Here is a 27,581-nt window from a genome sequence, read left to right on the forward strand (position 1 = left end):
TATTTTTTCTTCCAGCGTGCCCTGACTGTGACAGAGGACTTGCAACAGGTGAAAGTTCTGGAGATGTGTGTGGACACGCAGGAAAACAGTCTGGGAAACTTCGGTGAGAAACTTGTTTCTAGAGGCACAGTATTTATTTGCCAAATTTTGTTCCAGGATCTTCTAGGTGGTTACCTTGTTTTCACGGAATTAGAGATTGTTTTAAAATGTTAAGAAGTTATCAAGAACTTTACTGGTACTTGTGACTATTTGAATACACATCCCTTTGCTGTGAAATTTATTCACTATTTAACCCAGGAGTGATCACAGGAACATTGTGAACTGAATATAACTGATCTGAAGGATATCTGACATCCCAGTGGCATTGGATTGAGGTCCATTCAGATTTTCCCATCTGCATCTTAACTCTCCCCATCCCATTTATCCTTCTCCTGCCCTTGTTAGCCTGCATTGGCTCCTAGTTTTAGAGCGACTCAGATTTCAAACATTTTATCCACATTTTCCAATTTGTCCCTGGTGTCACACTTCCCCATCTCTGTAATCTACTTCAGCTGCCAACAATGAACAAAGGACAGGCTGCTGGAGGAGCTCAATGGGTCAGGCAGGATCTGTGAGGGAAAATGGACAGTTAATGTTGAGTCCTGCTTCAGGGCTGAGCTACTGTGATTCCATTGCCAACTCTGCTTGTTCTCTTGTCTCTTGCTTAACTCTCATCATTAGGAGCCACATCTCATTCAACCAGGGTCTGAGGGCGAAGTTAGCTTAACGGTTAGTGCAATGTTCATACAGCACCTGCGACCCAGGTTTGAATTCTGTGATGTCTGTAAGGAGTTTGTACGTTCTCCCATGTCTGCATGGGTTTCCACCAGATGGTCTGGTTTCCTCCCTCCTTTCAAAATGTACAGCGGGTTGTATGTCAATTGGGTGTAATTGGGCAGCACAGGCTCGTAAGACACAAGAGTCTGTTACCTTGCTGTATGTCTAAATTTAAAATTTAAAAATTTGCATGTTCTTTCCAAACCCTTCTGCCTCTCCACCTTTCTGTCCTCTCTGACAGCCTTTAAAGTCTCTCTGGCAAGTTTGAAAGTACTGTCATATGCATAAAGATGAGATGCTGAGAAATGTTTCCTTCCCGTAGACATACAAGAACGCAAGATACACCAACAACAATCATAGACAAATTATCATATGCTCCATGAGATTTTAAAAAAATACATAAGAATATAAGAAATAGAAGCAGGAGTACCCATCAAACCCATCACGCTTGCTCTGCCATTCATATAAAAGGTTAAATATTCAGAGTTAAAACACGAGGCTGGAGAAACTCAGCAAGTCAAACAGTACTTTATGTAGAAAAGATAAAGATACATCACCAATGTTTCAGGCTTGTGCCTTTCATCAAAGTATTAGCAAAATGTAGGTAGGTGTCCGTTTCGGTCAGTAAAGACAAGTGCTCAGAGATTCTGTTTTTGTAGTTTAGAGGTGACAAATTGAAAGACTGATCGTCTTGGATGAGATTTATTTCGGTGATAGCCAGTCTTTCATCGTGGTTAATGGAGAATCCACAAGCCCATTTTGAGGCACTGCAATAAACCAACACAAAGAATGTGGTTCTGCTGTGAAACGGATGCAAAATGAATTCTCCATTCCCACCCCATCACATGCCTTTCCTTTCTTCTTGTTCAGGATTGTTTAGTGTTCAGGAAACAGAAGAAAATGATGAGATTGTGAGGTTCAGGCATGCCTGTTTGCTGCAATAATTATTCAAATTCCACAAATGTACTGTTTTGATTCAGAAAAGGTAAATTAAATGAGTGGGAAAAATGTAGAATTTCTATATATTTTGAAACATTTTTTTTGGTTCCTGAACTAGAAATAGATTTGATTGTGGTCTTGTTCTTCCAGCTGCTATATTATTTGTAACAGAATCATTTCTCATTATTTTTCTTTTTTGCCCACTGTGAAGCTTTATCTCTGGGGCTTCGAGACCTTTGGATGAAATAAGTACTATCTGTCCCTTTGTTAAAATTGTGAATTTCCCTGAGTAAGGCAGTGACAACCACACATGAAAACTTGCCAGCAATTGCATACTTTAAAGTACTGAGTTATGAGATCAGCCTTCTTAAGGAAATTGATTCCTCGGCCTTTCTGAATGCATTGTTTGTATTGATATTGTATGTGGCGTGCTGGATGTAGCTGGGACTGATTTAATGAAGTTCAGCAGCAGCTGCTGCAGGCCCTGGTCATTTTAATGTGCAATTTTAAATGTATGTTAACATTTGGGAACATTTTATTCATTCTAAAATTAAATTAATATAAAATTTTATCTATTTACAGGTGAATATTTGCCTAGTTTGGTTCAACTAAAGCTGAACAACAGCTTTATTGCGTCAGTAAGGTAGGTCAACAACAACATGGAGTAATACAACAGTGAAGCAGGCCTTTTGGCCCATCCATACTGACTATTAGGCATCCTTCTGTCCTAATCGCATCTCTCATTTCTTGGTCCAGAGATTTCAATGTCTGGATGATTCAAGTGATCATTCAGTGGCTTTTTAAATGCAAACAGCAGGTCTACTTTAACCACTCTCTGGCAGTGCATTCCAAGTATTCACCATCCTCTTGGTAATCTCCCTCAGACCCCTTTGAAATCTCTTCCCCTTGTCCTACTGTTTTATCTACCTTTTGATAAGGGGAAAAGATTCCTGAATTCAACATTCAAGATTTTATATATACCTCATTCATGTTCCCTCCTCTTCTCACAGTGTCTCCTTGTAATCGAGCTGCTCGATCCTATGCAACGCCCTGTTGAGTGTCCTCTGTACTCTCTCCAGTGCTACCAGATCTTTTAGCACTATGACCAGAACTGCATGCAGTACTCCAGCGGAGTCTCTTGCAGTCCTGGGTGGAGCAGTTCCTGTTTCACGCAGTAATGCGCTCTGACAGGGTACTTCGCTGAAGTTGTTGAGGGCTGCAGGATGACGTGCTGAATTTCCATGGGTTATTGAATAAGTAGAGGCATTGCTGTATTTTCTTGGCTGTAACATTGATGTGTTTTGACCTGGGCAGGTCATGGGAGGTGTTCACTCCTAGAAACTTAAGGCATGTCTACATTTTCCACCTCAGCACTGTTAATTTGACCGGGGTGTGAGCCACATCCCTCTTCCAGGAATCTGTGACTAGCTCCTGAATCTTGATGACATTGAGGGCGAACTTGTTGATTTTGCACCAAGCCACTCATCCCTCTATATTCTGACTTGTCACTGAGATCCCGCGATGGTGGTGGCATCTGAAAATTTATGGACAGAGTTGGAGTGGTGTTTGGCCATGCAGTCATGAATGTCAAGGATTTGGCTTCTTGGATCATTGGGATCTCTTTTGGGGAAGGCATGATCTTTACAAGAGGGACGGGTTGCACCTAAATCGAAAAGGTGTCAACATTTTGGCAAGTATGTTTGGTACAGCAGTAGGGCAAGGTTTAAACTAATTTGGCAGGGGTATTGGAACCAGAGTGATAGGGAAAAGGGTAGGGAAGATAAAGAAATGGCCAGGAAAAGTAATGTTGGGAGGAGAAAGTAAAAAATCAGATGGTGTAGTGAGTTTTCGGGTCAATGATAGTGTTAAGAAAATTACAAAGAAAAATAGTGGGCAGAAAAATCAAAAGAAAAGGTTACAGAAGTCACTAGATATTAAAAGGACAAAGAGCAGAAGAGCACTTTATCTGAATGCCCGCAGTATTCAAAATAAGGTTAGTGAACTTGAGGTGCAAATCGGTACCCATGCCTATGATTTGGTAGCCATCACGGTAACATGGCTACAAGGTGACCCTAAATGGGAATTAAAGTTTCAAGGGTATCAGGTGGTGCAAAGAGATAGACAGGATGGTAAGGGAGGTGGAGTTGCATTCTTAATCAAAGATGAGCTCCAGGCAATAGTGAGGAATGGTATAAGATCTAAAGGGTATAATGTTGAGTCCATTTGGGTAGAGATAAAGAATAACAAAGGGAAAAAATTATTGGTGGGTGTTATCTATCGCCCACCAAATAACAATAGTTTAGTGGCACAGTAAATAAATAGAGAGATAAGTGAGGCATGTAATAATGATACGTCAGTAGTCATGGGGGACTCTAACTTCCACATAGATTGGGAAAATCAAGTTGGTCGTGGGAGTCTGGAAGAGGACTTCATAGAATGCATCCGCGATAGCTTTCTTGAGCAGCATGTTAAGGAACCCACAAGAGAAAATGCTCTCCTGGATCTAGTGTTGTGCAATGAGATAGGTAGAGTAAATGATGTAATAGTCAGAGACCATCTGGGAAATAGCGATCATAGTATGACTGAATTTCTCATTCAGATGGAAGGGGAAATAGTTGGATCTAAAACTAATATATTATGCTTAAACAGGGGTGACTACCATAGGATGAGGGAGGAATTGGGCAGAGTGGACTGGGAGCACAGGCTAATTGATGAAACTGTTGAGGAACAGTGGAAGATTTTCAAAGAAATATTTTGTAATGCTCAACAAAAATATATTACGGTCAGGAAAAAGGGCAGCAAGGGAGGGTAAAATCAACCGTGGTTAACAAAGGAAATAAAGGAGAATATAAAATTGAAGGCGCAGGTGTACAAAGCTGCAAAGAGCAGTGGGAAACTGGAAGATTGGGAAAACTTTAAGAGACAACAAGGGGTTACAAAGCGGGTAATAAGTAATGGGAAAAAGGATTATGAAAGTAAATTGGCACAAAATATAAAAACAGAAAGCAAAACATTTTATAAATATATAAAACGGAAGAGGGTGGCCAGAGTTGACATAGGACCCTTGGAGGATGAGAAAGGAAAACTGGTAGCAAAAAATGAGGAAATGGCCGAGGCATTAAACAAATATTTTGTGTCAGTCTTCACGGTGGAAGACAGATCCAGCATGCCCAAGTGTGGAGTTAAGGATGCGAATGTTGGGGAGGGCCTTGATAAAATAGTTGTAACAAAGGAAGTAGTGATGGAGAAACTAATGAGACTAAAGCCAGACAAATCACCTGGTCCTGATGATATGCATCCAAGGGTTCTGAAGGAAATGGCAGAAGTTATAGTTGATGCATTGGTGGTCATATACCAAAATTCCTTGGATTCTGGGCAGGTCCCGGCAGACTGGAAGACATCAAACATCACGCTACTTTTTAAGAAGGGATGTAGGCAGAAGACTGGAAATTATCGGCCAATTAGCTTGATGTCTGTAGTTGGAAAAATGCTTGAAGCCGTCATTAAAGATGAAATAGTGAAACTTTTGGAACGTAAGGGTTCAATCAGGCAGACGCAGCATGGTTTTAGAAAGGGAAGATCTTGTTTGACAAACTTGTTAGGATTCTTTGAGGATATAATGGGTGCAGTGGATAGAGGGGAACAGGTTGATGTTGTATATTTGGATTTCCAGAAAGCGTTTGATAAGGTGCCGCACAAGAGACTTCTCAGTAAGTTACAGGAAACTGGAGTCCGGGGAAGTATATTGGCCTGGATTGAAAATTGGTTGTCTAACAGGAGGCAGAGAGTCAGGATAAATGGGAGTTTTTCAGGTTGGCAGAGAGTGGTAAGTGGGGTGCCGCAGGGGTCAGTGTTAGGCCCTCAACTGTTCATCATTTACATTGACGACTTGGAGGAGGGAACAAAATGTGGTGTAGCCAAGTTTGCGGATGACACCAAATTGAGTGGAAGAGCAAATTGTAATGAGGATGTGGAGAGTCTGCAGAGGGATATAGTTAAGCTGGATGAGTGGGCAAAGGTCTGGCAGATGGAGTACAATGTTAGTAAGTGTGAGGTTATCCACTTTGGCAAGAGAAATAAAAGAGCTGAATATTATTTAAAGGGTGAAAAACTACAGCATGCTGTTGTGCAGAGGGACTTGGGAGTGCTTGTGCATGAATCGCAAAAAGTTAGGTTGCAGGTGCAGCAGGTTATTAAGAAGGCAAATGGAATGTTGGCCTTCATCGCTAGAGGAATTGAATTCAGGAGTAGGGAGGTAATGTTGTAACTGTATAAGTTACTGGTGAGACCGCACCTGGAGTACTGTGTCCAGTTCAGGTCTCCATATTTGAGGAAGGATATACTGGCTTTGGCGATGATCCAGAGGAGGTTTACTAGGTTGATCCCTGGGATGAAGGGATTGACTTATGATGAAAGATTAAATCATCTAGGATTGTATTCGCTCGAGTTCAGAAGAATGAGAGGAGATCTTATAGAAACATAAGATTATGAAGGGTATGGATAGGATAGATGTAGGAAGGTTTTTTGAGCTGGCTGGGGAAACTAAAATGAGAGGACACAGTCTCAAGACTCGGGGGAGTAGATTTAGGACAGAGATGAGGAAAAATAGTTTTTTCCAGAGAGTAGTGAATGTTTGGAATTCTCTAACCAGGGAAGTGGTTGAGGCTGCCTCATTAAACATATTTAAAATTCGGTTAGATAAATTTTTACATGATAGAGGAATTAGGGGATATGGGGAGAAAGCAGGTAGGTGGAGTTAGGTCATAAATTAGATCAGCCATGATCGTATTGAATGGCGGAGCAGGCTCGATGGGCCATTTTTGGCCTACTCCTGTTCCTACTTCCTATGTTCCTATATTCCTATGTACAAGGAGTACTGTAAAGTGCTGAGTACACAACCTTGTAGGACATGCTGAAGCTAATGGTGGAGAGGGGACATTGATTGCAGACTACAGAACAGGAAGTTGTGGGTCAAGTTGCAGAAGTGGTACTGAGGCAGTCTCGGAGTTTGGGAATGAATGTATCTGGCACCATGGTGTTAATAGTGAGGCTGTAGTCAATGAATAATAGTCTGACATGGGTGTCCTTAATATCCAGATGTTCAAGGCTAAATGTAAGGTCAAGGAGATGGGGTCTATGTGGATCTGTCTTGGCAGTAGATAAATTAGAGTGGGTTGACCCTGGAGTTGATGTGAGCCATGACCAGCCTCTTGAAGCACTTCATGATGGTACTTATTCTATTCAGAAGTACTATATTAGCTGTAACATGCATTAAAAGGTGCTGAGTGTGTGTAAAAGGCTGCACAAATGCATGACTTGCCCTTTTAGATTTTATATTCATCTCATTCTACATTACACAGGTTTGCAAGGTCACAAGCTGAATGAAAGAAAAAGGAAGTGTTTGTGCTTTTGTCATTTTGGTCTGAAGTCTGAGTCTGCCTGCCATCCCATTCTAGTTCTCCAGCTGTTTTTTGAATGAGTCCAGAATCTGGTGTCCTGACCTCACCTCTCTTCCCTAGCAACCAGATCCAGCTGTGCAACCGTTTTTGTTGCAAAGAAATACAGTTCGAGCTGGCATCTTTCTGTCAATTGCGTTTGATACCAACTGGCTTTCAGCCATTTCAGGATTTGGATTGTTGATGCCCCAAATACTTGACATTCTGTTGGCTTCTGTAAGGTAAAACATCATGAGATGGGAATGTGTAGGGAGTTACCCTGTACAGGGCAGTAACAAGAAGGGGAGGTGTCCTTGAACTCCTGTTAGGTAAAACATCATGAGATGGGAATGTACAGGGCTGTAACAAGATGTAAATGCATCCTTGTACTTACAAGATAAGAGAGACATTGATGGATTGAGAGGCAGGAAGCTAGCAGGGAAAGGATAGCAACAGTTTTAGTCATTGGACAAGTAATGATATGATGATGTTCTAAGCATGTATCCAAGGGTATAAAAAATCACCATTTTGCTGATAACGGCAGAATGCATTCTCCGACTAACCTGGTTGGTCGCAAGTGTTACAATCCGGTAATAAAGAACAAAGAACCCTGATTTCGACTCAGTCTGGTGTTTGTCTCACTCATTCATGAACAAAGCAGACCTAACACTTCCCCTCACTACCTCGTTCCCCCCCACATCCCCACCTTTCCTACTAATCACAATGCAATTTTAAAAACTCAAATATGCCTGTGATAATTGGGCAAAGCTCATTTCATTGGATCTATTAGGCGATCTCTGAGAAATCTTTCCATTTTGTTTCCTACTTTGGATTTGATTTGGTTTCTGCTTGAGGTTGAATCCATGACCCTTGGGTTAACACCAGTTCTGTCAATGTTCTGTGTTTTCTACTGCTGAACTCAATGAACTTAAGTTGCAAGTCCACAGCTCTCTAAAGGGCCCACACACGATGGTAAAGAAGGTGTGCAGCAGATGTGTCTTCATCAGTGGGTGATATATAAAAGTCAGGAAGCCATGTTTTAACTCTGGTTAGACCTCATCTGAAGTATTCTGGTCTCGCCATTACAGGAAGGCTGTGGAGATTTTGAAGAAGGTCACCTGAACGTTGTTTGCTTTGCCTGCATCAGGAGAGGTTGCACAGTTAGCGTAGCAGTTAGTGCAACACTCTTACAGTGCCAATTATTGCAATGGGGATTTGAATCCTGCACTGTCCGTAAGGAGTTTATACATTCTACCCATGTCTGTGTGGATTTTCCCCAGAGGCTCCAGTTTCCTCCCGTCATTCAAGACGTAATGGGGGTTTGTAGTGAACTGGGATTCACTCGAAGTATTCTGTTCTGATGACTGGCCCCGCCTCCTGGCTCCTCCCTGGGAGCTCGAATATAACCCTGGTTTCCCACCTCAACCCTGAACCCCTCTGAAGCCAGTTCATGAACCCTACCTGTGTTGTAAGCTAATAAAAGTGTTAGTTCTCCCTACAGTCAAGGGTGAATTTTATCTACACTACATGGTTTTAGGTTAATTGGATGTAATTGGACAGCATGGGCTTGTGGGCAGAAAGGGCCTATTACTGTGCTTATGTCTAAATTTAAAAAAATTAAATTGAAAGTTGTTTTCTCTGGAGCATTGAAGGTTGAGGGCAGATCTGATCGAAGTTGATAAAATGATGAGAGGTATTGACAGGGTCAATAGTCTTTTTTCAGGGTGGAAATTTCAGATATTAGAGGATTTAGGACTAAGATGGTAGGGGGAAAGTTTAAAGAAGATTGCAGAGGCAGTTTTATTTTAACAAAGAGCATATTACGGGTCTGGTTTGTGCATCCTGAGGTGGTGAAACAGATAGGGTACCAACATTATAAAGGCATTTAGGCACATGAACAGGCAGGGAATAGACCACGCACAGGCAGATGAGCAGTTTACATTGGTGTCATGCTTGGCAGATATCATGGTGTATTTTTTATTTAAATTTAGACATACAGCACAGAAACAGGCTCTTTTTGGCCATGAGCCTGTGCAGCCCAATTACACACAATTAACCTACACCCCCAGATCATTTTGAAGGGTGGGAGGCAATGTTCCCTCTCATTTTCAGTAGTCAGTCTGCACAAAAAATCTTATGTTGTGCAATTTTTTCCTGAAACAAAAGTCTGTGTGCACTGAATGCTTGTGCAAATGTAAACTTGAAATTGTTTCAAGATAATTTTGGCACAGTCAATTTCTCATGGTGAATAAAACTGTCTCGGCATGTTTTAATATAATACAAGTATGATTGTATTCTATGAAGTAACATATTTAGTTAAGATTTTATTTTATTTTGGGTAACTAAATTGTGTGTGCACATTAATTTCCTTTGTGTGCTGGTTGCAAAAACGTGCACGCAGCCATGCGCACAGCTTAGAGGCAACATTGGTAGGAGGAAACTGGAGCCCCTGGAGAGAATCTCCGCAGGCACAGGGAGAATGTATAAACTCCTTACAGACAGCGTGGGATTCATATCCCAGTCCCGCTTGCTGGCGCTGTAATAACATTGTGCTCACTGTGCCACCCTGTGTACTGTTCTATACAAAAAAAACAGAAGTGCTGGGGGAGCTCAGCAGGTTTTGCAGCATCCTACTTGCTGAGGTCCTCCAGCACTTCTGTGTTTCTACTACCATCGCAGCATCTGCAGACTGTTCTATGTTGACCATTCCAAGTCTATTGCTCTTTTTGAATACAATCCCAATGCATTCACCTGTTAGAAGTTTAATTCAACTTTAAAAAAAAATGTTTTATTTTTCACACTATGAACTATATTAACCAAAATACACACAAATATTTCCCTCTTGAATATACACAGTATCATTTTCTCCCCTTTTCCCCCCTCCCTTCCCTCCCTCCTTCACCCCTCCTCCCACCCACTCAACGTTCAACATATATGATACATTAAACCCATTAAACAATGTCCTAACACAATGAAAATAAACAAGAAAATTATGTCATCTACATTTACATACTGGGTCAGTTCATTTCGTCTTCTTCTCCTTCTGTCATTTTAGGCGGTAGAGGTCCGCAGTAGGACTTCTCTGTTGTGTTCCATGTACGGTTCCCAAATTTGTTCGAATACTGTGATGTTATTTCTTAAATTATTTGTTATTTTTTCCAATGGAATACATTTATTCATTTCTATGTACCATTGCTGTATTCTCAAGCTATCTTCTGATTTCCAGGTTGACATAATACATTTTTTGCTACAGCTAAGGCTATCATAATAAATCTTTTTTGTGCTCCATCCAAATCGAGTCCAAGTTCTTTACTTCTTGTATTTACTTAGAAGAAAGATCTCTGGATTTTTTGGTATGTTGATTTTTGTGATTTAGATCTTCCCAAAACTTTTCCACTTTCTCACATGCCCAAATTGCATGTACTGTTGTTCCTGTTTCCTCCTTACAGCGAAAACATCTATCTGATACTGTTGGGTCCATTTATTTAACTTTTGGGGCGTGGTGTGTAGCCGGTATAACCAATTATATTGTATCATGCATAACCTCGTGTTTATTGTATTTCTCATAGTTCCAGAGCATAGCTTTTCCCATGTTTCATTCTTTATCTTTACGTTTAGAGCTTGTTCCCATTTTTGTTTGGGTTTACAGCTTGTTTCCTCATTCTCTTTCTCTTGCAGTTTGATGTACATGTTTGTTATAAATCTTTTAGTTATCATTGTGTCTGTAATCACATATTCAAAATTGCTTCCTTCTGGTAACCTCAGCCTGCTTCCCAATTTGTCCTTCAAGTAGGTTTTCAATTGGTGGTATGCAAACATTGTACCATGAGTTATACCATATTTGCACTTCATTTGTTCAAAAGATAATAATTTATTTCCCGAAAAACAATTTTCTATTCTTTTGATCCCTTTCCTCTCCCATTCTCTAAAGGAAAGGTTATCTATTGTGAAGGGATTAATTGTTTTTGAGTCAATATTAATTTTGGTAGTTGATAATTTGTTTTTTTTACTTTCTACGTGAATCTTCTTCCAAATGTTGAGCAGATGGTGTAGTACTGGTGAACTTCTATATTGCACCAGTTTTTCATCCCACTTGTATAGTATATATTCAGGTACCTTCTCCCATATTTTATCTTGCTCTATTTGGTCCAATCTGGTTTTTCCCTTGTTTGATAAAAATCTGATAGGTATCTTAATTGTGCTGCTTTGTAATAATTCTTAAAGTTTGGTAGCTGTAAGCCCCCTTGTTTGTACCATTCTGTTAATTTATCTGTTTAATTCAACTTGATAGGTGTTTGAGCATAGCCCTCATGAATCTTCCCTTGAGTAAAAATAAATTTAAAAGTAAAAAAAAATGAATTTTCCCTCAATTGTTCATTGGGTTGTTCCCTGTTTAAAAGATGCCTGTGAAACTGGGTTCTGTCCATGGCCACCTTGTGTCTGCTCCAAAATGTGCACCCTTGGAACACAGAAGTATGCAGACCATCTGCTCTTTGCTCTCGTCAAAGCCAAACTATTTCTGTCATTTTTATTTTCTTCCTTGGTTGCCTTTGTTATGTAATAGTATTGCTTTTTTAAATATATTTTTGATAATGTACACCCTGACTGCTTATTTTGAGATTTTTTTTCTAGGTCATTCTCTTTTTTTTTGGCCATCCCATGCTGCTCAATTACACCCAATTAACCTACAACCCCGGTATGTTTGGAACAGTGGGAGGAACCCAGAGCCCCCAAGGAAAACTCACTCAGACACAGGGAGAATGTACAAACTCCTATAGACAGCACAAGATTCAAACCCAAGTCCCGCTTACAGTGCCAAGCTAACTGTTTCTTTTGTCAAAATGGAATGCAAATCCCCTTCCCTAATTGCCTGTAAACTGATAAGATGGTTAATCGACAAGCAGCTGGGTGCAAATTCCCCTCACTCAACAGATTGGGTAAGGAGGGCAGGATCCAGTGATCTAGCTGGGTTTTTATGTCCCTTCCTGATCATTTCATAGATTCCATCATTGATAGCAGCCTTTTTTTTTTATTGTTATGAGTTCAAAGTGATGGAATTATTTGAGTTCAAATTCCCTGTGAGACCTTTGTCTCTGGATTAATGATGTGATTGTCGTATACATGTTCAATATATAAATGCAGTGAAATTCTTCCTTGCTACAGCCACTCAAGTACACAAAACATACTATCAAATGATAAATATGAATTAAGTTAACAAGTTTCAACATAAAAGAGAGGAAAAGATAATAAATATTCACAGAGGGTGAAGACTCTGATGGCAGAGAACTGAAAATCTGTGCCAATCAACTAGCCAGAATGTTCATGGATACTTTCAGTCTCTCAATGCTGCAGTCGAAGGTTCCCACCTGCTTCAAATGGGCATCAATCATCCTGGTGCCCAAGAAGAACAGGGAGAGCTGCCTCAATAACTATTGCTCAGTAGCACTCATACCTACTGTGGTGAAATGTTTTGAGAGGTTAGTCTTGGCCAAGAATTAACTCGTACCAAAGTAAAGAACTGGACCTGCTGCAATTCACCCATCATCGCAATCATTCCACAGCAGATGCAACCTCACTGGCTCTCCGCTCAGCCCTGGATCACTGAGACCACAGCAGTACTTTCATCAGGGCTGCTTTTCAGCGGCTGCTGAACTGTATAAATGGAGCACTGAATTTTCTCTCCCTCTCTGTGAAAAAAACCACATGACCCTCTTAGAACAGCAAACTGCACTCAGACTGCAGCGCCGTGAGTTCATTCATCTGCTGTTTTCCAAAACACCTACTTGTGAAGTCCTTATAGGCATTTTGCAAAGGCGCCTAGACTGTCTGGCTTGATCACAGCTCTGGCATTTTAAATGAGATCTATTTTGAAGTGTTTGTATGTGACCTACACTTTAAAAAAAAAACCTGCCACAATTTGTCCTTTTAAAACATCTATATACAATATAAAATATAATCTGTCACAACAGGAAGTGGCTATAGAGAGTTGTGAACTCAGCCAATGCCATCATTGGCGTCAATCTTCACTTCAGCGGGGACTTCTACATGTGGCAGTGTCTTAAAAAAGCAGCTTCTATCATCAAGGACCCTCACCTCCCAGGCCATGCCCTCTTCTCACTGCTACCATCGGGAAGGAGGTACAGGAGCCTGAAGACAAGCACTCAGCTGCACAAGAAAAACTTCTTCCCCTCTACCATCAGATTTCTGAATGGACAATGTACTACAGGCATGACCTTTTTTCTCTTGCACTATTTTTTTTAAGCAGTGTATTTATAGAAATGTAACTTATAGCAATTTCTGCACTTGTGTGCACAATAATTCTGCCGCAAAACAACAAATTTCGTGACACATGCTCATGACAATAAATTCTGCATCAGTGGTTCAGGTTGCTGGATACTGGTCTAACTTGATTGCTTTGCCACTGTACTCCTGAACCTAAGTTTAACTTCAGCGAGTTCTGCCATGTAGGGTCCAGATAAACATAAACCTAAGATTTAGCTCTTGGAGGTCAAACAATGTATTCAGCTCATGTCTATTCTCATTGGATTCGATGTGATAGAATAAAGATCTTTGTGTAAAGCTAGAAGTTGTGGAAATATTTCTCTCTGTTTCTCATTTGGCTACTTTTGCTTTTCAACTGTGGATAGCAAAGCAGTGTTTGAACCATAGAACATTACAGTGCAGAAACTGGCCCATTCGACCCATTTAGTCTGTTCCGAACCATTTTTTTTTTGCCTAGTCTCGCTGACCTGCACCCTGTCCATAGCCCTCCATGTCCATAGCCCTCCATATCCCTCCCATCCATGTACCTGTCCATATTCTTTGTAAATGTTAAAATTGAGCCCACATTCACCACTTCGGCTGGAAGCTCAATCCACACTCCCACCACTCTGAGAAGCTGTTTTCCATCATGTTTCCCCTAACTTTTCCCCTTTCATTCTTAACCCATGTCCTCTGGTTTGTATCTCACCTGCCCTCAGTGGAAAAAGCCTATTAACATTTACTCTGTCTATTCCCCTCATAATTTTAAATACTACTATCAAATCTTCCCTCATTCTTCTATGCTCCAGGTAATAAAGTCTTAACCTGTTTAACCTTTCCTTGTAACTCAGTTCCCGAAGTCCAGGCAACATCCTAGTAAATTTTCTCTGCACGATCTATCTAATAGATGTCTTTCCTGTAGTTAGGCGACCAGGACTGTATGCAATATTTCAAATTTGGCCTCACCAATGTCTTGTATAACTTTAACATAACATCCAAGGTCCTATACTCAATTCTTTGATTTATGAAAGCCAATATGCCAAAAGCTCTCTTTACTACCCTATCCATCTGTGATGTTACTTTCAGGGAATTATGTAACTGTATTTCCAGATCCCTCTGTTCTACTGCACTCCTCAGTGCCCTACAATTTACTATGTATGTCCTTTCTTGGTTTGTCCTTTCAAAATGTAACACCTCACACATCTGCATTAAATTCCATCTGCTATTTTTCAGCCCATTTTTCCAGCTGGTCTATATCCCTCAACAAGCTCTGAAAACCTTCACTGTCTACAACACTTCCAATCTTAGTATCATCAGAAAACTTGCTGATCCAAATAGCATCCAGATCATTGATACAGATGACAAACAACAATGGTCCTAGCTCCGTTCCCTGAGACACATCATTAGTTACAGGCCTCCAATCTGAGAACCAATCATCCATGAGCGTTTGAACCTTCCTGACTAATCTCCCATGTAGGACCTTGTCAAATGCCTTACGAAAGTCTATGCATACAACATCCACAGCCTTTCCTTCATTAACTTTCCTGGTAACCTCCTTGAAAAACTCTAAGATTGGTTAAGCATGATGTACCACATCAAAGCCTTACAACTCTGACTTAGTCCGCTTCCTCGATGACTGCTCTGCTACACATTCCCTTACTTTTATCGGATACTCAGCTTCTTCCTCCAATCAGCTTTTTACATTCCAACTGCTGCTGCTCCTCAGGTCACCTGACCTCTCTTGCTCCAACAGCTTCTTCCTCCAGTATGATGGAAGAATGGGACATTTGTTGGGCATTTCCACATATGGGGAAGGGCAAAACAAAAGATCATCACTGTCATTAAGACATCAATAGAGTCAGAGGTATATCAGTCCTCAAACATGCCCTTTGTTTCAAGCCTATCAGAGCTTCACCATTTTCCGGTGTCCAACCCATGTCCCTCGAAACCTTTCCTGTCCATGTACGTCCAGTTGCGTTTTAAATGTTGTAATGGTTTCCACCTTTATAGCTTCCTCTGCCAATTAGTTCCATTTACCCATTCCCCTCTGTGGAAGGAAGAAAAACAAGGAATTAAAAAGATGACAAGAGCAGAATTTATCCCCACAAGGAACATTTGGGATGTATAGGAAGAATACATTTAAAGGGATGCTAGAAAGAGCAAGGAGGGGAAGATTTAGGAGGGCCATGTAGATGTAGTTAAAAAGGGAAGAAGATAAGGAAATATAAGTGCAGTTTAAATGCTAATATGTATTGGTTGGGCTGAATAGTCTACTGCTGAGATGTAAGTACTTGGTTATGCACTAAGAATTTGAGGTGTATTTTGAGGTAGGATGAATAAAAATATTTTGATTGAAGGCAGTCTGAAGAATTTCACACAGAAAGTGGTGGGAGTGTAGGATGAGCTGCCAGCTGAATTGGTGAAGTTAGGTGCAATTTTGACATTTGAGAAAAATTTAGATAGGTTAATGGGTGGGAGGAGTGTGGAGAGCTATCATCTGGGTGCACATCAATGGGACTAGGCAGAGTAATATTAGGTATAGAGTAGATGGGCTGAATGGCCTGTTTCTATCACACAATGGACAGTTAACCACAGACTCTACCTAACTTTTTTCTCTTCTTTTGCATTAATTTATTGATTTTTTTAAACAGTATATTTATGGAAATAAAATTAATACCAATTTTTGGACCTGTAATGAATGATTCTGCTGTCACAAAACAACGAATTTTGTGACACATGTTTATGACACTAAATCTGATTCTGAAATGCCCAACAAATGTCCCATTCTTCCATCATACTGGAGGAAGAAGCTGATTGGAGCAAGAGAGGTCAGGTGACCTGAGGAGCAGCAGCAGTTGGAATGTAAAAAGCTGATTGGAGGAAGAAGCTGAGTATCCGATAAAAGTAAGGGAATCAGAATGTTGCATGTGTTTGTACACTCATTTCATTTGTGTATGAGTGCGAGTTGAGGAGTGGGCAAGATGTTTGATCCTGTCAAATCAAATTCTGATTGCACACTGGCAAGATATTCAAGAGTTTAAGCTAAGTCCTTTAGCAAGGAACCATGCCAAGGTATATTCTGAGTAGACACCAATGTCCACCAACAAGACTAGTTCAATTGCACCAAATAGGTTGAATCTTTTTCAGACATTGTGTATTCAACAACTTATTTATTGAAGTCATCTGGATATTAAAAAAAAGTAATGGACACAAAATGAAATGTAATTTCCCCAGGAGCAGCATCTTCTTTTGTTAGCATGGCACGACCACCAGTTGAGGAGAGAGAAAGGAACAATAAATGTTAGTGGCCTTTCCTTGAACCGTGTCGATGCCAGGCCGTTTCTTAGATAGTTCCTGAATGATGAGGGAAGCACCACATGGACTCTTACCACTGCCTCTCCCCACACTCCCAATGAAACAGCAACAACTGCTCACACTAACCATCTGAGCCTCTTAAATGTAGAAAACAATGTTTATTTATATGGATAAAATACTTGTCCTGCATTTGTATTGTTTATCTGTATTTGTATTTATGTCTGGTTGTGTGTTTGTGTTCTTTGCACCGAGGACGGAGAATGTTGTTTTGTCGGGTTGTACTTGTATAAGCAGATGTCAATAAATTTGATTTGACAGGATCAAACATCTTGCCCACTCCTCAACTCGCACTCATACACAAATGAAATGAGTGTACAAACACATGCACACAAAAACACACTCACGAACTATGTGGAGTATTGTTTAATAAATCTGATCACAGTTGAAGCTATAGTATATTATATGCAGTGAGTTACACAGAGACCAAAGAGAGGAAAACATTAACTGAGGCAATCTGTTCATTCAGTACAATATAGATCATCTTGTGTTTTGTTTCAAGACTGCAATCTGTGTAATGTCTCAAGCAGTTTGCTTCATGTGGTCTAGACTATTGCCTCTGAGGTCTAGTTGCCTGAACAGTAGAAGTTGCTGTCTGGAAACTCCATCTGATGAATTCATAATTGCTTAAAAAAAATTGTTTTTAAAAGTTCTTTACATTTGAAACATGTTGCGCCTTTCTACAACTTCACTCAGCCTGTATTTTACTGGCAACCCATAAATAATTGTTAAAACAGTGGTGAAAAGCGTGATGGCGGCCACGGATGACTGATTTGGTTCTTTGCAAGTGACTCGAGTGCTGTTCTGTGCAGCTGCAAGGGTGGGATCATTTGGACTGTGAGGACTTGCAGGGTCCCCTGTGGATAATGCTCCATGCTGTCAGTTCATGGTTCATTTCAAGCAGGAAGCAAGCTCGTGTCTATCAGTCTTATTTTTTTGGCTCAAGTTCCTTCCCCCACCCCTGAAGCTGGAAGTGAACTGCTTTTTATATTGCTTACTTGATTACTTCAAGTTACAGTACAGATTGACATTGTAGAAAACCAGATTATCTGAGGTAGAAATGTTTTGAGTGAGATATGGCTTCAGGACTTGGTGTTGCAACATTCTGCCTGCTTGAGAAATGGGGTTTCCTGTTTTGTGTTTGTAGTCAGTTAAAATATTACCTTCTGCCTTTTTAAGACAGATATTTTTGCATTCTGAGGCTATGTGCCAGACTGTAGCTAATTCAGTTAAAAAAAATGGTGAAGCTGCTGTTACGGCAGTGCTGTCACTGGTGCAGACCTGGAGAGAGCAAGGAGCGAAGACACAGCTCTCCTCCAAAGGATCCTAGCACCCAGTCCACCTGCTGATGGCTTTGTACAGGCTTTAGACAGTTTTATTTAAAATCCTGCAACCTCAGGGTCTAGACCCAAGATGATGACACTTGTGTAGAAGAAGGAGAAGCAGAGGATACAACCCTAAGGTTGGTGACCATGGTGGGGAACCAGTGAATGGCTCTGCAGCTGAAGGACACACATGGGTGGCGAGCTGTTAGCGACTTATGGGTGAAGAGCCTACGCAGGTTGTGAGCTGCTGGCAACTTGAGGTCAAAGGACTCACTCCAGGCTGTGGGCTGCTGGAGATTGGCTCACAAGAGCCAGGTATCGGAACTGGGATTCAAGAGGGTGTTGAGGGCAAGAAGGGTTCCTGAAGGGTCCTGGACGCTGAAGGCTTCTTCATCATGTCAGAGGTTTGGATCTGAGTTAGGGTTGCCGATGGTTTGAAATGAACAAGAGACTTTGCCGGCAGCAAGAGCACTGGAGGTGAATCCATGGACATACAGTGACTCTGGGGAAACTCTCTTTTCCTCTAAATGTGAGGGGCACCAGGCAATGCGCGTAGAGAATCTGCATTATGGCAAACTAAAGGCAATTTTGTGTAATATAATATTTTTTTTATCACAATAAATAGTTTCCGATCTGGTCTGAAGTTACCATCTTTGTTATATTTGTTTTTCCAAGAATTCCTTTCATAATTGATAACTGGCAACCTCCTGGAGACATACTGCCTGTTTATGTGGTTCTGTGGCACAGGTCTTCATACAAGGTAATGTTGTGAATCTCTGAAGCAATCCTTTAAAACTTTCCTTTTCAATTTTCTCTTGGTGATCTTCTGTGGTTGTTGACAAAATCTCTTAGATGTCTCGACACAGTGTATTGGAAGGTGTCTGACCTCTTCCTGAATGCTGCACGTTAGATCTATTTGATTGGTTTGATTGGACAAGATGATTCTGCTGCAGGTGGTGATGGCATCTAATTACTTGCACTATTTATAAGTATGGCAAGTAACATGCAGAAACCCATAATACTGAATCATCAGAATTACAGCATGTGAAGAGTTGTTTGACCCATTGTGCCCACATTGGAATACTTTGAGCTGCATTTGGGTAGTTTCCTTAACTGGGAACTATGCTATATATAAATAAAATCAAGGCATGGACCTGAGGAATACAGGGGTTCAGCGCAGCTCCTGGTTTCCCACTGCCCCATTCCTTCCCTTACTTTGTCTCTCATGGCCAAGCAACTTTTGTTAAATTCTCCAATCCTCTTTCCTCGCTAACAGAAACTGCTCACCATTCAAAGGAACTAATGTTGAAAACAGTTTAATTTTCTCACATCCTTCTCAGCTGCAGAGCATTTCATTCCCAGATGCTGATTTTTTTTTTTTGTAACTGATGTTTTTGCACTTAAATGTGCAAAATGCTCTGTTCTTAACATCATGCACTTGAATCTGTATCATCAAACTATGGAAAGAATGCAAGTGTTCACTCTTACATTGACCCCTCATCTCCAGGTTCACTTGTCATGAGAAATCTGTTCTAATTACTGACCCTTGTACTGAAGAGAATTTCTCTTTATCTCATCTCTCAAAACATTTAACAACTTTGAGTATAATTATCAATCTTTTCCAGTGAATGTTTCCATTTCTCCATGTACCTGAAGTCTCTTGTTTTTAGTATCTTCTGCACTGTCCAGCAGAGACCCAGGTTCAGTGCTGATCTGCAGTGCCGTTGTTGTTGATTTCGAATGGTCTCCCTCCTGGTTTTGTTTTCTTTTTTGTTTTGTTTCTTAGTTAAAGGGAAATTTTTGGAATAAAATTTGATTCCTTTTCACGTTTTGGCCTTTAAGAGACTGAGAGCTCAGTTTACATATGCATTCGATGTCTGTTTGTATACGTTTGTTAATGCAACCCCAATCTCTTTGTATCATTCTTGTGTTTATTAATCTGAAACTTTAAAAAATTGAAAAAGAAATAGGAGCAGGAGGATGTCACCTGTCCTGTTGAGCTTGCTGCACTATTTAACAAGATTATGCTCTGCCTTCCCACTCATAGTCTTAATTCCCCTATTCATGAACAATCCATCTATCTGTGTCTTAAATACATTTAATGAAGCAGCCTGTACTGCTTCAATTCTTTGAGGATGTTACGAAGAACATTGATGAAGATAGGGCAGTGAATGTGGGTTTCAGTAAGGCACTTGATAAGGTTCCCATGCAAGGCTCATTCAGAATGTAAGGAGGCCTTGCTTTGTGGATTCAGAATTGGCTTGCCCACAGAAGGCAGGGAGTGGTTGTAGGTGGTTCAACACGAACCACCTACAAAAAAAAATGCTTGGAGGTCGGTGACCAGTGGTGGTCCGCAGGGATCTGTTCTGTGACACCCCCCTTATGATTTTTTTAACTGACCAGTTGAGGAAGTGGAATGGTTGGTTAGTAAGTTTGTGGATGACATGAAAGTGAGTGGTGTAGTGGATAGTCTAGAGCAGCCATTCTCATTGGGGGACTCTGGGGGCCACAGGACATTTAAGGATGGGCCATGGATTAAGATCTCAAATATTTTTTCATGTTTTTTATGTAGTTAGTAGGAGAGAACTACGGAAATAACCAAATAAACTTGACTGCTTCACAGGGAAGGGGGCCCATAAATTTTGAGCAGAGTCCTCAGGGGATCATTGCCAAAAAAAAGGTCCAGAGAGTTGCCAGGGTCATTGGTGGAATGCAGAGCTGGGCTGAGAAGTGGGAGATGAAGTTTCACACAGAAAAGTTCAAGGTGATTCATTTCAGTGGGTCAAATTTGAAGGCAGAATACAATGTCAATGGGAGAACTCTGAGCAGTGAGAATGAACTGAGAGATCTGGGTCCACGTCCATAGGACATCCAAAGCAGTGGTGCAAGTTGATAATGTTGTTAAGAAGGTGAATAGTGTGTTTTCAGTTCTGGTAACCTCATTACAGGAAGGATGTGGATGCTATAAAGAGGGTGCAGAGCAGATTTGCAAGTACATTGCCTGGATTGGAGAGCATGCTTTATGAGGTTAGGTTGAGTGAACTTGATTTTTCCCTCTGTAGTGTTGGAGGATGGCCAGAGGCTTTTTTCCCTAGGTCTAAAATGGCTAACATGAGGGGGTCATAGTTTTAAGGTGCTTGGGAGTAAGTACAGGGGGGATGTAAGAGGCAAATTCTTCACATAGAGAGTGGTGGGTGCATGGAATGCATTGACAACAACAGTGGTGGAGGCAGGTACAATAAAATCTTTCAAGAGACTGTTAGATAGGTACATGGAACTGAGAAAATCGAGAGTTATACAGATGGGAAATTCTAGGCAGTTGTTAGAGTAGGTTATTATGTCGACCAACTCTGTGGGCCAAAGGGCCAGTACTATGCTGTAGATTTCTATGCTTTGACTTTTATAAAGGTAACATGGAATGGAAGGTTGACATGGCATGGAAACAGGCTGTTCAGCTGACTGAGTCTGCTCTGATCATCAAGCAGACGCATCACTCAAAATTTTATTTTCTCCATATTCCCACCAACTCGCCTGGAGGTGGGTGGGGGTGTGACGTTGCATCAGGACCAAATTCATGAAGCTCCCAATCTTTGAGCATTGCTCAGACACCTCCAAAGTTACAGTCAAAAGAAAATCCCAGCTATTTTAACCCCACCTAGTCTTCTTTTAAGTTATCGCCTCACCATTCAGTGCACACTATATTCTCACTCACTCTGTGCTTTATGTTAAGGTATTAGTAGGTTGGTCATTCAAACATCAGCTATGCTGCAGTTGTGCTAGATTTTTAACACAGCAAGCTTGGATATGTCTGGACATTAATATCCTATCCTTTGTCCCAAAATATTCCACCCTCTCTTTAACTGTTCTTCCAATTTACTTTGATGAAATCTTGTATTATCAAATACCTCCTGCCTTTACCAAATTCCTTATCCTCTTTTTATATTTTTCATGTTAGTAGTGCTGTTATCATAATTTCCTTTCTGTTCTTGACTCTCCATGTGAATTGTGTCTTTTGCAGCCCCTCAGGGCAACCACTAGAAACCAATCCTAAACTAACAATATCCCCACACCCTTATTTCCTTCTGTATCTCTCTTGAAAAAGATATAACCAGCCATTGTGCACTTCCAAGTCTATCCCATCGGTTGTAGTTCTAATAACACATCCATCATGCTGCTCCAGACTGAAAGCATTGTGGAAATGGTATTGTTCCCCTTTAACTTTAACTTCAGCCTGATGCACTGTAAAGAAAATGGAAGCCTGAAGACCTGGGAAATCTAAATGAAAAGCATAAAATTGCTCCAATGAAAGGTGATGTGAAGTGTTACCTATTTCACTTATCACAGGTGCTGACATTGCCTGCTGACCTATTCCACGGTTTCTTTTTTATTTCAGTCTGGTGGAATGTATATAGAGCAGTTCAGTACAGGAACAGGGCTTTTGGATCATGTGGCTGTACCATCCATGATGCCAAAATTAAACTATCCCTCAAATGTCTGTCTCGAAGTCTCCATATCTGCTTCCCCCACTATCTCTGGCAGCTCATTCCAGACTCCTACCTCTCTCAAAAAACCTTGACCCCACATCTTCTGAAAAGTTTCCCCTACCTACTAACCTTAGACACAAAACCTCTAGTGTTTGACATTTTTGCCTGGGAGAAAGGTGATGACTGGCTATCCTTTCTACACCTATCAGAATTTTACAAACTTCTCTCAGGTCTCCCCTTAGCCTCTGGCACTCCAGAGAAGGCAACTCATTTGTCTGGCTTCCCCTTGTAGTTCATACTCTCTTCCAGGTTCCATCCTGGTAAACTCTTCCATACCATTTCCAAAGTCTCCCCATCTCTCCTGTAATGTGGTGACTAAAATCGTGCAAAATAATTCAAGTTTGACCTAATAATGTATAGCTGCAATATGACATTTTAATTCTATATTCAATACTCACCCAGTGAAGGCAAGCATACTATATGCCTTCTTTATTTCCCCAGCTATTTTTCCTGGCCACTTCACCTAAACCCCAGATCCCTCTTCGCATGAATGCTTTTGAGATTCCTGTCATTAACTGGATGCCTTTCCCGGTACGAGATGCTGAAGTTCTATTGGGCTGCTGCTGAACCTCATGATAATGTTGATCTTTCCCTGGGAAACAACATGAACAGCTAGTTCGAGCCACTTCTAACAGATTTCTGGGAATTTTAAATATTTTTAAATTTTAGACATGCAGCATGGTAACAGGCCATTTTGGGTCTGCATATTGTTCAAATTTATTTATCATCCAATTGTACCAGGACAACCCAATGAAACAGTGTTCTCTGGTCCACGGTGCAAAATCAGAGCACATACAGATATTCTTTGGCTTGGCTTCGTGGACGAAGATTTATGGAGGGGGTAAAAAGTCCACGTCAGCTGCAGGCTCGTTTGTGGCTGACAAGTCCGATGCGGGACAGGCAGACACGGTTGCAGTGGTTGCAGGGGAAAATTGGTTGGTTGGGGTTGGGTGTTGGGTTTTTCCTCCTTTGCCTTTTGTCAGTGAGGTGGGCTCTGCGGTCTTCTTCAAAGGAGGTTGCTGCCCGCCAAACTGTGAGGCGCCAGGATGCACGGTTTGAGGTGTTATCAGCCCACTGGCGGTGGTCAATGTGGCAGGCACCAAGAGATTTCTTTAGGCAGTCCTTGTACCTTTTCTTTGGTGCACCTCTGTTACGGTGGCCAGTGGAGAGTGCAAAATCAGACCACATACAGATATTACAGACATACAAACAATACAGATACACAGAACCTATATCTAAATACAGTATATTAAAAATAAATGCCATGAATAAATAGTAGAGTCACAAGGGGTTATCAACTGTCATTCAGCACTCTCACTGCCCATGGGAAGAAGTTGCTTCTCAATCTAGTAGATCTGACTCTAATTCTTCCCAATAAATGTAGCTGATTGATGCTGCGTGTGAGGTGGTAGAGGTCCTCACTGATTTTGCTCTGGCTAGTTAGTTGGCGCAGATCTTAGTACCCTTCCAGGTACGCCGTCAGGCCCTGATGCCTTGTGAGGGTTCACCCTCTTGAATTATATTCTTTTTTTAAAATTTTTAAAATTTTTTATTTTTCACACCATAAATCACGTTAGCCATGATATACACTTTTTCTTTTTCACACATATACAGTGACTTTTTCTCCCCCCCCCCCCTCCTCCCAAGCCACCCCCCCACCCCCCCCTCTCATCCATTTTAGGTATACAATCTAGGTTGCATTAAGCCAGTCAGACAATGTTGTCATTCAACAAAAATACACCAGAAATTCTACTGAGTCCATTCTTTTCTTTCCTTCTCCTTCCATCAACTTAGGTAATGTTTTTCCCCGGTAGGTTTTCGCTATTGTATTTAATGTAAGGCTCCCATACTTGTTCGAATATTTCAATATTATTTCTTAAACTATATGTTATTTTTTCTAATGGAATACATTTATTCATTTCTATATACCATTGTTGTATTTTCAAATTATCTTCCAATTTCCAGGTGACATAATACATTTTTTTGCTACGGCTAGGGCTATCTTAACAAATCTTTTTTGTGCATCCTCCAAGTCAATTCCAAATTCTTTATTTTTTATGTTACTTAGGAGAAAGATCTCTGGATTCTTTGGTATATTGTTTTCTGTTATTTTATTTAATATCTGATTGAGATCATCCCAAAATTTTTCTACTCTCTCACATGTCCAGATTGCATGAATTGTTGTTCCCCTTTCTTTTTTACATCGAAAACATCTATCAGATACTGTTGGGTCCCATTTATTTAACTTTTGCGGTGTAATGTATAGTCTGTGTAACCAATTATATTGTATCATACGTAGCCTCATATTTATTGTATTTCTCATCGTTCCAGAACATAATTTCTCCCATGTTTCCTTTTTTATCTTTGTATTTAAATCTTGTTCCCATTTTTGTTTAGTTTTACCATTTGTTTCCTTATTCTCCTTTTTTTGCAATTTAATATACATATTTGTTATAAATCTTTTGATTAACATTGTATCTGTAATCACATATTCAAGGTTACTTCCCTCTGGTAAACTCAAATTGCTTCCTAATTTATCTTTCAAGTAGGATCTCAGTTGGTAATATGCCAGCGCTGTATCTCCAGTTATATTGTACTTATCTCTCATTTGTTCAAAGGATAAGAATCTACTTCCTGAAAAACAATTTTCTATTCTTTTAATCCCTTTTTTTTCCCATTTTCTAAAGGAAAGGTTGTCTATTGTAAAAGGGAGTAGCTTATTTTGCGTCAATATTAGTTTTGGTAATTGATAATTTGTTTTATTTCTTTCTACATGAATCTTTTTTCCAAATATTGAGGAGATGGTGTAATACTGGAGAACTTCTATGTTGTACCAATTTTTCGTCCCATTTATATAATATGTGTTCAGGTATCTTTTCCCCTATTTTATCTAATTCTAATCTCGTCCAGTCTGGTTTTTCCCTTGTTTGATAAAAATCTGATAGGTATCTTAATTGTGCGGCTCTATAATAATTTTTGAAGTTTGGCAATTGTAAGCCTCCTTGTTTATACCATTCTGTTAATTTATCTAGTGCTATCCTCGGTTTCCCCCCTCTCCATAAAAATTTCCTTATTATTTTCTTTAACTCTTTGAATAATTTTTCTGTCAGTTGTATTGGCAATGCCTGAAATAAGTATAGTATCCTTGGAAAAATGTTCATTTTAATACAGTTTATCCTTCCTATCAGTGTTAGTGGTAGCTCTTTCCAATGCTCTAAATCGTCCTGTAATTTTTTTATTAGTGGATTGTAATTGAGTTTATATAATTGGCCTAGATTTTTGTTTATTTGTACACCTAGGTATCTTATTGCCTGCATTTGCCATCTGAATGGGGATTCCTTCTTAAATTTTGAGAAATCCGCGTTATTCATAGGCATTGCATCACTTTTATTTACGTTTATCTTGTATCCCGACACTTCTCCATATTCCTTCAATTTCTTATATAATTCTTTTATTGATAGTTCTGGTTCTGTTAAGTACACTATCACATCATCCGCAAATAGACTGATTTTATATTCCCTGTCTTTTATTTTTATTCCTTTTATATTATTATCTATTCTTATCAATTCTGCTAGTGGTTCTATAGCTAGCGCAAACAATAACGGTGATAGTGGGCATCCCTGCCGCGTTGACCTGCTTAAGTTAAATTGTTTTGATACATGTCCATTTACTGTCACTTTCGCTAACGGTCCCTTATATAATGCTTTAATCCAATTAATATACTTCTCCGGTAAACTGAATTTTTGCAATACTTTGAACAAATAATTCCATTCTACTCTGTCAAAGGCCTTCTCTGCGTCTAAAGCAACTGCTACTGCAGGTGCTTTATTCCCTTCTACTGCATGAATTAAGTTAATAAATTTACAAATATTGTCTGTTGTGCGTCTTTTTTTGATAAATCCAGTTTGGTCTAAATTTACCATTTTTGGTACCTGTTCTGCTAATCTGTTTGCTAATAGTTTAGCTATTATCTTATAATCTGTGTTTAGCAAAGATATTGGTCTATATGACGCTGGTGAGAGTTGATCTTTCCCTTGTTTTAGTATCACTGTAATTATTGCTGTTTTACATGAATCTGGTAAGTTTTGTGTCTCATCAATCTGGTTGATTACATCCAGGAGGGGCGGTATTAATAGGTCTTTAAATGTTTTGTAGAATTCTATTGGGAGTCCATCCTCTCCTGGTGTCTTATTATTTGGTAATTTTTTTATTATCTCTTGTATTTCTACTGTTCCAAATGGTTCTGTTAATTTATTTTGTTCCTCTATTTGTAGTTTTGGTAGTTCAATTTTAGTCAAAAATTCATCTATTTTCCCTTCATTCCCTTCGTTTTCAGTTCGGTATAATTGTTCATAAAATTCTCTGAAGTTTTCCTTAATTTCTTTCGGATTATATGTAATTTGTTTGTCTTTTTTCCTTGTTGCCAATACCATTTTCTTAGTTTGCTCTGCCTTAAGCTGCCATGCTAAGATTTTGTGTGTTTTTTCACCTAGTTCATAATATTTCTGTTTTGTCTTCATTATATTCTTCTCCACCTTATATGTTTGTAATGTTTCATATTTTATTTTTTTATCCGCCAATTCTCTTCTTTTAGTTGTATCTTCCTTCATTGCTAATTTTTTTTCTATGTTTACTATTTCCCTTTCCAACTGCTCTGTTTCCTGATTGTAGTCCTTCTTCATCTTGGTTACATAACTTATTATTTGCCCTCTAATGAATGCTTTCATTGCGTCCCATAGTATAAACTTATCTTCCACTGATTCCGTATTTACTTCAAAATACATTTTTAATTGTTTTTCAATAAATTCTCTAAAATCCTGTCTTTTAAGTAGCATGGGGTTTAATCTCCATCTATACATTCTTGGAGGGATGTCCTCTAGCTTTACTGT

The 27,581-nt window shown here is 39.9% G+C and overlaps 1 protein-coding gene across 4 annotated transcripts in view; it reads left to right on the top strand.

Moving 5' to 3' along the window:
• The window catches only part of lrrc56 (leucine rich repeat containing 56), a 162,305-nt gene that overhangs the window by 56,962 nt on the left and 77,762 nt on the right, over positions 1-27,581 (top strand). For all 4 annotated transcript variants that reach the window (XM_069904041.1, XM_069904033.1, XM_069904049.1 and 1 more), the window contains 2 exons: positions 16-103; positions 2,338-2,398. In XM_069904041.1, coding sequence (XP_069760142.1) covers positions 16-103; positions 2,338-2,398 — 149 coding nt within the window. The remainder of the gene's footprint in view (positions 1-15; positions 104-2,337; positions 2,399-27,581) is intronic.

Source organism: Narcine bancroftii, chromosome 1, assembly GCF_036971445.1.
Source record: "Narcine bancroftii isolate sNarBan1 chromosome 1, sNarBan1.hap1, whole genome shotgun sequence".
Lineage (NCBI taxonomy): Eukaryota > Metazoa > Chordata > Chondrichthyes > Torpediniformes > Narcinidae > Narcine > Narcine bancroftii.